Source organism: Acipenser ruthenus, chromosome 28, assembly GCF_902713425.1.
Source record: "Acipenser ruthenus chromosome 28, fAciRut3.2 maternal haplotype, whole genome shotgun sequence".
In the NCBI taxonomy this organism is placed as follows: Eukaryota; Metazoa; Chordata; class Actinopteri; order Acipenseriformes; family Acipenseridae; genus Acipenser; species Acipenser ruthenus.
In genome coordinates, this window is record NC_081216.1 from 20,356,235 (window position 1) to 20,368,955 (window position 12,721).

Sequence of the window (12,721 nt, forward strand, 5' to 3'; positions counted from 1 at the left end):
TTGAGGAACAAGGTTGAAAGAAAAGGTTGTTTTAAGTTAAGCATGACCTAAAGGAGCTACTTGCTGAGGATTGCTCCAAAGTGTGCATTTATTAAGTAGATTCAGGCAGCTGGAAGTGCTCTATGTCAAGGGAGGACTCATGCACACAACATTGGCAGCCTAAACAACTATTTGACCATATACTTTTGACATATCCAAGTCTCATAATGGACTGATTAAATGGTATCTAGAGACAAAAGACAAAAATAAAATTCTTTGATGTACTGGTTTGTCTGTTGTAATAGTTGATTTATTGACATTTTCTGGAGAAAACGGGACTTGGCGGTTTCACACAAAAAAAAGGCTCTCCTTTTAAAGTTTCAGCTGCAGAAAGACCACCGAAAGTCTTTAGTGGTCAGCGTTGTGGGATTGAAGTTGCAGGCTGACCTGCATCTTCTCAGTGATGGACAATGATTAAAAAGTTTGAATTAGTTACTGACTGCACTTTCTCTCATACAGAAAACAAAAAGCACTCTCAAGCATGTCAAACTTTTTAATTCGGGAAAAAATATAAATACAACCGGCTGACAACATGCTGTTTAACCTTAAAAACAAACAACCAACCAACCATCCAACCAACCAACCAACCAACCAACCAACCAACCACAACATGAAGTCCTGATCCTTCTACAGTTCAAAGCATTAGGGTTACTGGGAGGATTTGCTGTGGCGATAGACATTCTGTTACTTTAAGTTAACACAGAAAATACCAGTTCACTTCAGTGTATCTTCAAGGAAAGAAAGGCAACATAGCAAACTGGTTTTCATTCCACCAACTACATAAAACAGCTTGACAATGAAAATCTTTCAACTTGCATTCCATGGCCAAAAATCTATGGCAGCAGGAATGCAAACACTTGCCATATAACAGAGTACTGTTTTGTTTTGCATTGTTCATTAAAAAAAAGCAGAATATTGAATACAATTTAAAAAGTTCAAACCTCAATAAAGCAGATCAGCAGTGAGACAACTCCTACAAAGTCCAAAAATGTACATAAAAGTAGATAGATAGTATGTCAACTTTATACTTAGGATGACCCAAAAAGTCAACTAAAGCCATATTCCCACAGAAAATGCAGGATCAGTTTTTTAAATTCATCTTTTACACACAACAATATTGCCAGTTCAGTGTCGGCAATTTGGTGGCTTACCCCCATTTATAAAGAACTTGCGTTAACATAATTTGCTAGTGTTCAGTACCGTGATCAAAACAATGATGCCTTTGGTACCTGGTATGCGTGATACTTTTCACTATACTTTATGAGTATCGCAATAGACTGGAAGACATATAGAGCGAATTTAGCCATCACTTGCTTTTTATTACGCAGAACACAGCATGTCATTAACTTTTCTACTATTGTGGAATACACATTAGCGTCTCCCACAGTTCCATCAAGTTGTGCGTTTATCTCTTCTTTTGATAACCAGTGCGCATTTTAAATGTTTGTAGTCAAATCTCCCGCACATTCGTCTGATTCAGTTGTTCTTGTGATGCACTGAAGAGAACATTAGTACTTCTATTACAAACTACAGTACTACCTACTTTAAGAAGTAGTACTGTAGTTTGTAAAAATGCTGACGACAACAGCTAACAGCAAAAGTGCATCCTGCGTAAACACGAGTTTAAAGCTGTTTTGTACATCGGTCACAGAGACCCGGGGATTGAAGTGAACGACTGCCTTTTCATTTAAGATTTAATATGTATTACAAAACCATGAATAAGTGCTACACATTTATTTAAAATAATAATAATAATAATAAAACACTGGTAGGTAATGTTACTCACAACTTTTAGCGTATAGAATTTAGTGTACAATAACATTTTTTAAAAACTGTCGGCTGATAAGTCTTTAAAAATACTTGGAGATGATATAATAGAAATAAATAGAAAAAAAAAACATGCATGATAAAAATAGCCAAAAAAATAACCAAACCACCAAAGACAAAATTATCCCGCTAGGCTAGATGCACTGGGGCAGTAGCCTAAACGTCGCATGCGAGACACATGCATTACCTATTAAAATGAATGGACCCTCAAGTTCAATGTACAAATAAAACGCGAGTTTCTAGAATTTGTTTTAGAAAAATATATATTTTAAATTGGCGTTCCGGTACTTTAAGATTTAGGACTACACCACTGAAAGCTCCCTTACTTCTTTTCCGGACCAATTACTGCCTGGGTCACTTGTCATTTTGTTGGATTTATTTCTTCAAATCAACGCATGTAGGAACAGGAAATTGCGTTTACTTGGGGGAAAAAAAATCCACCTTGAACGCAAAATGCGGTGGCTGTGACGGCACTACAGTTTACACTGAAAGTAATGCGCTTCAGTACCTGCACTGTGCTGCCACTGAACCACCTCGACAGATGGTTCAGTGGCGGAAAGAAATTGTAGCTGTATTTTACCGGCATTTCCCATTTACACTTAAAGTGATACCGCATTAGTGCCGCCACAGACACGGCAAATTGCTTCAGTGTAAACATGCCTTAAGTCAACTTATTTCCATTGGGCTCCTGTTGAAATGAAAAGGGCGGAAACCATATATAAAAAGCAATTACATATTAAAATGAAAATGTTATAATATGGGTCGCATGGACATTCAGCAAGGCATTGTTTCTTCCATCTGAAGTCTCCGATTAGATAAAAAAAACATTTCTTTACCTCCTTCTTAAAAACATTCCTGCTGTTCAAACTCTTAATATGGTTTGTAAGTGAATTCCATATCTGTATGCCAGTGAAATAAAAAGTATCCAAGGAGTATTGTTTCCTTGCAGCCAGAAGAGTCTAGACTGTGGCCTCACAGATTGCTTCTTTTACTAAGAGCAGCCAGGGCTGAAGGAGTACCTTCTCATGAGGAAAACAATATGCATCTTTAATTAAACGGTAAGAGAAACTGAGATTGTAAACCAGCGTGCATTTGTTTTAAGAATATATAAAAACGTCCCACTTATTTTAGTTGAAATGCTTAAAAGAAATAGCAAGTAGTGAGCGGTGAACCAGTGTTCTCATTGAGTTCTGCATTTCACAAACCCTACGTGTATTCTCATCCAGGACATGAAAACCAAACGGAGAGGCATTTCCCATGCTGCAGGAGCGGTCGTGGTCAAGATGCCTTGACCAAAGAATGACCTTGTTTGTAAGGATAAACCCTAACACCCTGGAGGCTTCTCAAAACGAACCCAATAGTCTCTTAGAGGGCGATAACCAAAGTGCACAACCTGATTCCTGCACATCATCCCCCTAGCTTGAGATTAAAACGGAACTTACACGCTCCTGCCAAACAGACTGGACTCGCCGATCACCCGTGTAAGGCTGCAGCTGTGAGAGACCAGCCCTTTCTCTTGTTATTAAATTGGACTGTGGGTATCCCTGAGGCGGCCTAGCGATGAATGAACCATTTGAGTCCCATGGTTTTAGACCAGCCGGTTAGTGACAGGCTTTAGAAGACAAATAGTCAAAAGCTGAGACTGGAGGGCACCTAACACTCTTGGCCAGTCAATAACTAAATTGATTACATAAACCAGCAGACTGCTTTAAAGACTGCGGTCTACGGGGAAGAAAAAAAAGAGTGTACTCTATCCAAACTAAATACGATGTTGGCAACATGGAAACCTCATAATAGTTTCAGTCCTTGAAGATGGGTTGGTTTAATACTGTAGGCTTGATAGATGACTGTTATATAACTCCTGATCTTATTTGTTATAGCCATGGTGTTACCTTGTTATAACAAATGCACAGCTTTCTGAGGCTTATACACTCTTCCAGTGAACACAGATGGACAAGGCAGGGCTGTATTAATGTCAAGGTCATTGTTTAAGAACTTTAGATAATGCAGCTGTCACGGTTTGAACCTCCAGAATACTCTTATCTTTCAGAAACAACTCCTTGTAAACATCACACTAAGTACATGTCATGTTCGGCTTTCTTTGTAATTTCTTGCCTGATCAAAACACCAATATTTCACCATATTAACAGTATATTTAATAAAAACAATGTTTGCATTACAGATGTTCTTTCAGTTACATAACTGCCCTAAATACAAAATAGGAAAGAAAAAAAGTTTCAAAAAGATAAATGATAGTGTACAGCCTTTCTTCAACTACTTAATAAACCCGGTTTAGTAAAAATTATAATATAAACAATTTCTGACAAGGAGATGAAAGATGTTGTTCTTATGTCCGAAACTGGTAAACTGGTGGTGATTAATTGAGATAAAGAGGAGCCTGGTCCAACACTAACAGCACAGTTGTTTTTAAACCCCTTTCTTTCTATGTATGTATGAAGCTATGTAAGTATTTATTTTTTTATTAAAATGTATGCTACTTACCGAACGTAATTAAAAAAAAAAAAAAATAGCTCGATCCAATTCGAAATGCCCAACTCAGATGCCTTCTTACTGCTGCCACCCACTCACTGATCAGGAGTGGGGGCCTCCACTTACGCTGCCAGGCCAATCATTCTTCGCACACCAAAACAGTGGTTTCCAAGCTATTGAACCCTGGAGGCAAGGGCCCAGCCTGGGAAGTTTCCGTCTGATTTGTCTGGCACCTGACCTGTAGTGGTCTCTGAAACGCGATGAGGTGGATTAGCCCCAGCCCACTTTATTCCTGAACCCTGCGGGAGAGCAAAGACCAATGCAGCGTTCCCAGTGTGTCCCAGGCCAAGGCCCACAAGCTACATTTAGTTTTTTTGTTTTTTTCATTTAAAAAAAGCATTGCGATTTTTATAGTACACTAATGCACAAAAAGACAATGATAGATATGGCTTTTCACAGTGGAAAACCAGGTACGCGAGAATGAAAAATGTGCTTTGGATTTGTGGTAGTGTAATAATGGGAACAACTTGTGGGAATTAAAAAAAAAAAAAAAACCTAAATCTCAATCTTGTCCCAGTAGAGATTGTCCATTTCCCTAAACCCATCTGCAACGCTGTTAAACTCTTATCAGACCAAGTTAATGTTGAGCCCAAGTAGTAAACAAATTCTGAAAACTGGGCCAAGTTATTACCATCTTGACTTGCAAGCAAAACACACGAATTGGCCAAAACTTAATATACAACAAAACAAAACTTGTAGTAAACAACATGTTCAGGGAAACTATTTTAATTTGTTTGTTACAAAAGGCAGATATTTATCGGTCTGATAGGCCAACAACTATCAGCAGAAATGTTTCTCTCTCTTTCCCTACCCATACTCTGTTTACAGTCCGTTCTGTTTTTGATCACATAAAGAATTTCTCTGAAGAATTTAAAATCACAAGGGACTTTGATTTCTACTTCTTCATGTTAGATTCCTGTTTCCTCTCAGTGGCTTGAAGAGTTTTTTTACTTCAGGAAGATATGTGCTGGAAGATCAAACACACCCCATTAACAATCCAAAGTCTTCCAAGTATTTTGGAGCCAATGTTCAATTAATCCTGAAAGGGCTTTAAAGCAGAATTTGAAGCTGAATTTCATCACTAATCCTAGATGGAAAGCCTTCACTGAGCTGAAATGAAGTGGTTTCAGTCTTCTTTATAACAGTAACTAGCAAAAAATTATTCTCATCTTTTCATCACTTTCAATGAAATGCAATCACCAGTCTTACCGCTGACTACACTGTCACATGCTATGCTTTTGGAAAGTGTAAATGTAAATTTGGAAAGTGTAAATGTAAATTTCGGAAGACAGCAGATAATGCATGAAACAGCTCACAGTGCCAGTAACCCATTATACTGCAGGCTATATAAGCAATTCTCATTTCCTCATTATGTCTTCATGCTGTGCAAAATGATTGCAAAAAACAAGAAAATAAATCTGCATGTTTCTTGAAATCTCAGCACTGGAAAATACTTTCATTCTTAGTAAAATCACCACAGCATAAAATTATCCTTGACTTTATGGTGCCACAGACATCTTTTTAAAGGTTTTCTACCTCTAATCTCGTAATTTCAGATCAACTTAATTTCATACCCCAATTGTAAAGAAATACTGAGAAATACTGTAAGCATCTGTCCTTTCTCTTGTTGTGTTTTGTGATGACAGCTGAACTATCAGACAGGATTCTTGTAGCTTTACCAAGTATTTAAAGCTATGGAGTTTGCATACATGTTATAAATGGTGGGGGCATGAAACACAGATTTTTAAAACAAAGCATTCCCTGCAAACAATAAAAAGATGTAGGGGCAGAACAATTTGCCGCGTTCTAGTTTCAGATCAACTTTAATTGATGTCAAGGTGCTATACATAAACAAAATGATTGCCAAAGCAACAGGGCAGACAGGGGAAAGATAGAAGCCTTCAACACAGACTTAATTGACAGTTTTAATAACAAAGCCAACACTTTAATCAGGTTGAACTGTTGTAGCATGAAGCATGATTAATGTCCAACTATAAGCAAGTACAAGGGCAAGACATTTAACTTGTTTGAAGTCTCTGTGGACATCAACTGTGCAGCAATGAGCTGTAATCATGATTAAACGTGGTGTGTGTGTGTGTGTGTGTACATATGTGTTATATCAGTCTAGCTAGAGAAAGGCTTGTTGTGCACTAACAAAGCAGAAACTTCCTACCATAACCCACAGCAACCTTTACTTTCATCCAAATCTGATTTAAGAAAGGATGAAAAAGGCAGTAGAGAACAAGTCTGCTTACAAATGCAAGATCAAATCAATTTGAAGGCCTTTTTTTCTGTTTAAAGCAGGTATAAATAAAATGAACCAGGCACCAAATATAGCTAAAAGAATGCACCAATGCATCAACAGTATAATGACAGTTTTTGAAAGAAAGACTACAGCAGTGCAACAACTGTAGAGACACTGTCAAAGTGTGCCGTCTATATCATTGAAATACCTGTAGACAGAGGTTAAAACAACATGGCTGTGAAACAGGTGATTTTCACTAGAAAACACTGGTAAAGTCATCATCAGAAATCTCTGAGATATTATCAGTTAAATTAGCTGCTGCAGAAGATTTACAAATCTATAATCTCTCCACACAGGGATGCCTACTGGTTAAAAAAGGAGTCACCTCTGCTCTTGAGGATCCAGGCAAACCAAAGACAGTGGTATTCTTAAACATTTGCCGCACATAACATTCTTCTGCTGGACAGAGCAATTTGTCTTCTTGTTTTTTGGAAAGCTGCCAATGTTTTTTTATTATTTTCCCTACAGGTCCTGTTCCTTGTTTTCATGTTCTCTGGTTTTTTGTCTCTTTTTGGTTAAAATATCACCATACTTTACAGTCACTAAACGTTACTGATTGAATGCTGGAGGCAAGTTATTTTTTTATATAACAAATAATTCTTCAGTCCAGACTACACAAATATCAAGCTCTTTACCTATCCAAATTACAGACCTGCTGAAAAGGTGGGGATGGCATTGGAAAGATCTGGCCAAGACATGTAGAAATCCTCCTATCGAGGAATCTTATAATGAAGAGAAGTGACTTCAACAACATAGCACGAAAGACATTATCAAACACACTTCGCGTCTAAATATTTGTCATTTTCTTAACTAAATTATAACTGAATGCTTTTAAAAAAAGTTCTAGTCTGTTTATATACACAATCTGTCTGGAAGACAGATACCGATTTTTTGGATCCCAGAAGAGGTCCCCTATCCCTCACAGAGAGGAGCCCTCAGACTGGCGACACACAGGCCGGCAATCTTACATGCCTGTCAGCATTTTAAAAAAATAGTGTTGGACTGGAGGTTTTCTTTGACCGTCGCATAATTAATTTTGGGCTTAATCTAAAAAAGAACAGCAGTGATAAAAGATGATTTTCACTCACTGTTCATCTTCAAATGTGCTCCAACCAAGAACACGGCAAGAGAATACAAAAGCATAGCTACACATTGTACTTCAATCTGTTGCCAGCTAACATAAGAGTATGTTGCTTTAATTGGCAGTTCAAAGCAGGGGGTGGTTAAGAAACTGACTTGCCCAAAGCACAACTTTAACATCAGTCTGGACCCCACCATGCAACCACTTTAACAGGAAGGCAAAACCTCAGGCAGTCGAATAATTAAGGCCATCCTTCTTCAATTGTTTCATACAGTTAAAAAATCTCTCTCTCTATAAAATAGCACACCTCTCGGTGCGAGACATGCTGCTAAGTCCTAATGGATTAACTTTATTACCAGCCTCCGTAGCCTAATGTTTCAAGCCAATTAATTGACTCCATAAAGTGAAAAGGGCTGCCACTAGGGGGTTCAGACTTACCCGGTAAAAGGCTGTTGTTAGGGGCAGCAGAGCTGTGGCAACGCTGTATTCTTCAGAGCTGGAACAGTCCTGTAGTGAATACATTCAAAAGTTTGAGATGTTGGATACAAAATCAGGGAACAAACCCCGCCTGATCAGCAGGGGTGAAACATGGACCCTAGGCATGGATAAACAAAATGCTACACGTACAGTGTGCTCCACACATTGTGGGGCTTCAACAGATTTAAATCCAGGGGAATTTTCACTATCAGCATTCAAACACACTGTCAGACAAGGCACACAGCCAAAACATGCAGTTTTTTTTTATTACAATTGTGGCTCATTTGTTATACATTGCTTTATTTAATAGCAAAGAGAGAGGGAGGAGGGGTGATCAAACTGGGGGTGCAGAATTATGCAACTGGGGTAGGTAAGCAATTACTGTAGGTCAGCCTATCAGAGATTATTTGGATCCCACACATCAAAGAACCTGACGAGGACTAGCAAGCATCAAGAGGGAGTTGACATGGTACAGTAGGCAATATGGGATATACAGTAAGTAACTACACTATGTAACAACAAAGTTCTGAAGCAACAGTATATTACCCAACTTGTCTCTGTTCCAACATTAGTTGCAATGGAAATATGTTGCTGGTACGTATGAAATAAATAAGTTGCTGATGTATGGTTTTAGTATATTTGCATGGAATTCAGCAGGTACAGGTAGTTCTATTGCAGGAATGAGATCACTACATTGAACAGATTTTAATGAACAGATCAGTAGTTCAGTGCTTTGTGGAAATTCCCAGTCTAGCCTTCATCTAGCAATGCTACAGATTACTCGTAGGTGAGCAGAAGAGAGGAGAGTCCGGAGCACGATACACATACTGACTGAAGCTTAGGGTGCCAATTCAAACCTTTTCCACTTTGTCTTGTAGCTGTAAGAAATGAGGATAAAGAGCCAGGAAGTCTAAATGTATCATGGAACAGTCGATATTTTGTTTAGAATGGAACATTCTATAAATGAATGAATGAATGAATGAATGAATGAATGATGTCCCTGTCAAAGTGATTGAAGGATGGGGCAGTAATGAGAAAATAAAATAAAATAGAATAAAAAATATTCATAACTGGCCACATAGCAGACAATATAGAAGTTTAAATTATATGGGATTCATTTCCATTTCCAGTATATACAACACTGTCATTTATTTACAGGAGCGCACCCCTAAATACACTTTTAGGCAGATTCTTTTGAGCTCAGCTGGCCAAAGTGTGAAGGTTGTAGATGTAAAGCAAGCATGTGATCTAGTTTAGAGAAGCTATTTTGAGTTCACTACATACAGTTCTGTGAAAACTGTTAAAAGACCAATAAATTAGACCCAAAGTGTTACTGTTTTCCATGAGGCATTCATTCAAAGATTCAAAATGAAGGATGAACCACGTTTTAATCCAACTGAACCCTGAATACCTTTTGAGAAGGACTGATCAGAAGTGCTTCTTAAGAAAAATCAGAGGCCCTATAGGAAGTAGGCAATGGACCCTATTAGAAGTTTAAGAGCTTGGAGACAGGCCAAGGTTTTCAAAAATTAGTTACAGGAAATTGGACCTAATCCCCTCTAAAAACAGTGTTGTGAAATGGCTTCTGCAATGGCACTGCAGTGTGCTGTACTTCTCAAAGTCAGACTCAAAAACCAGGACTTGTATTTCAGAATTCAGATGTTAAAATGGTTCTGTTTTTATAGCACGGCTCCAGGATTTCGTTTTGTTTTGGGGTGCTGTCGGGTTAAGATCTTTGGTAGTATGGACAGATACACAGTGGGTTTCTTCATCATCGGGTCACGTTGGAATACCTTGCGTGCTGAGGTTCGGTGAAGGGAAAGCCAGTATTAAACTTGTTTATCCACAGCTTTTTCCTACCTAACAAGTGGAATGTGAGGAAACGTAGAAAAGTTGACCATAAGTACTTCCGTACAAACTAAACATTCTTATCCACTTCCTTGGGTTAAGTTATTATTATTATTATTATTTATTTCTTAGCAGACGCCCTTATCCAGAGCGACTTACAATTGTTACAAGATATCACATTATACATTATTTCACATCATACAGATATTACATTATTTTACATACAATTTTCCATTTTTACAGTTGGGTTTTTACTGGAGCAATCTAGGTAAAGTACCTTGCTCAAGGGTACAACAGCAGTGTCCCCCACTGGGATTGAACCCACAACCCTCCGGTCAAGAGTCCAGAGCCCTAACCACTACTCCACACTGCTGCCCTTAAGTGTTATTTAATCAAAAAAAGTACAATGGCAAAGATGGTGGGATATGTATCGGGTGTCTATATTCTGATATATTCTTTCAGCATCCAAGAGTAGCTAGTCAAGAGTAGATGGTCATAATACACTTACGTAACAGAATAAACAGTTTTAAATTATATTTAATTGTAAAATATAATGGTATAATTATATAGGGGATGTGAGATACTAGGTTGTCATAGTACTATGGAAAAACCTGTTTCTAGTTCTCTATTTATGAGGAAGACAGTGTTTTTTTTGTTTTTTGTTTTTTGTTTTTACAGGCCACAAACATTTGGTCCATAAAAGTTTAAACAAATATCTTCGATCTCCTAGGCTCCAGTAATTTTGCCGAGCTATCTACTTTCTGAAAATGCATCATCAGCCCTGTTCCCTTGTGCAGTCACTCAGGAAGACAGTGTGTACGTGTGTGTGTGTGTGTGCTTGTCTGTGGCAGAACACATCAGACCTTGTGGGAATACCCACTACTGTGCACAACAAAACCAGAAATTAAGCAGCACTCTAACTGGAAGCAACCTGTTATATTTAACACAGCAAATTCCAATCGGATTAGCTGTATGCAGACAAAGAAAGCTCTGCAAAACACTTATCAGCAGGATTACAAAAAGTTCTAGAGAAGCAGAATTCAATTCCAGGGTTTATCTGGAATGTTGAAAAAGTTTTAAAATTACCTGATTTTGATTTAGCCTTCGCTTGGTCTAAAGCTAATTTGTTAGCATGTAAGCCCCCTGGGATGAATGTTCAGAAAGGCGGGTTAGAAATTGGTGTGTTATGGCATGTTGTGGTACTGCACACTAACCACAGTATCATTCATATTATATATATATTCCTGCCATGTAGAATTACAGCCCTTAATACAAGTGATGTAGAAGCGAGTAAGAGAAATTTAGCAATGAAAAAGTTAATATAAAAAAACAGTCAAAATCTCAAAATGCAATATATTTACAGTTCTTTTAATTCAAATTCCCTTAGTTGCATGAATTACATACAAGGAATGCTTAATAAATTTAAAAAAAAAGAAAAGAAAATTCGTTCTCCAGGAGAGGTCTTTTGTGAAAGAAAGAAACAATTCACACAGAGAAATCCGTTCCCACATTCTCAAATTAAATGAAAAATAAATGCATCAAAAAAGAAATGAAACCATTTATAAAAGGTTCACAATCCTGGCACCGAGAGCGCGCTGGCATCGCAGCGCTGCTTCACAGACGATGAAAAAAGAAAAGATCAGCTAGTCCACCAGAGACTCACCAGGTGACACCATCTACTTTATCGGTTTTGCTCCCACTCATTAAAAACGAATACTACTTTTATACAGGTAAAAATATAGGAAACTAGTCAAGCAGGCAAATATTTCAGCTAAAACTATCTGTAGAACGCCCGACTGTATCACTCATACTTTACATTATTATTGTGTGTTTTTTTTTCTGATCTAAAATGTAACCTGTGTTAAGACTGAGGAGAAATAGAAGCATACAGTGTTGTTCATAATTAATTGCTTGAGATAATGAAAAAGACAAGCATGCCATCCCCTGGTTTCACAGGCACATCTGAATTACTTTAACTGAAATGCCATGCATGTTTGTGAATGTTATCATGAGGCCCATGGCAATAAAGTTGAACACTTTCAGCCTGTAATCCTCTTTAGAGGAAATGGTTGGAATGCCAAGATGCATTTTGACTTTTATTCCACAGCAGGGCTACTTTTGCAGTACAGCTCTGTCCAATTCTTAAACTACACCAGCTGTAGTAAAAAAAAAAAAAGAAAAAAAAAAAAGAAAAAAAAGGTTGTAAACACTAATTTGTAAAGTATTCCACAAATATTTTAATTAATTTAATTGAACATGCCAGACATCTGTGGTTCGACTCAACAAAAGAAAGACAACACTGGTCATAATCGTGCATGTTTAAAGAACATGTTTACTTTAATTGTATACATTTAATTTATTTTTATCCCAAAAATGTATCTAGTTTGCACAACAATTTTAGGAATCTTGTAATTGTGTATAATTCCAGAATGTAATGGAAAAGGTTTAGTAATGAATCATTAGGTCTTCTCAACAATTGCGCGACACAATGTATTTCAACGACATCCTGTCATTTATCCTCATCTGTCTCAGCGTCACGAGTGCAGGATATCTGTCCTGGAATCAAAAATCCCTGAGGTATCATTCAGCTCTGT

At 37.6% G+C, this 12,721-nt stretch overlaps 1 protein-coding gene across 5 annotated transcripts in view; it reads right to left on the bottom strand.

The window, feature by feature from the left end:
- LOC117434735 (myotubularin-related protein 13-like) overlaps nucleotides 1-12,721 on the bottom strand; it is a 133,746-nt gene that overhangs the window by 25,687 nt on the left and 95,338 nt on the right. For 4 of the 5 annotated variants that reach the window (XM_059003309.1, XM_059003312.1, XM_059003311.1 and 1 more), the window contains exon 17: nucleotides 8,241-8,309. The exons of the other annotated variant lie outside the window; for it this stretch is intronic. In XM_059003309.1, coding sequence (XP_058859292.1) covers nucleotides 8,241-8,309 — 69 coding nt within the window. The remainder of the gene's footprint in view (nucleotides 1-8,240; nucleotides 8,310-12,721) is intronic. 5 annotated transcript variants of the gene reach the window in all.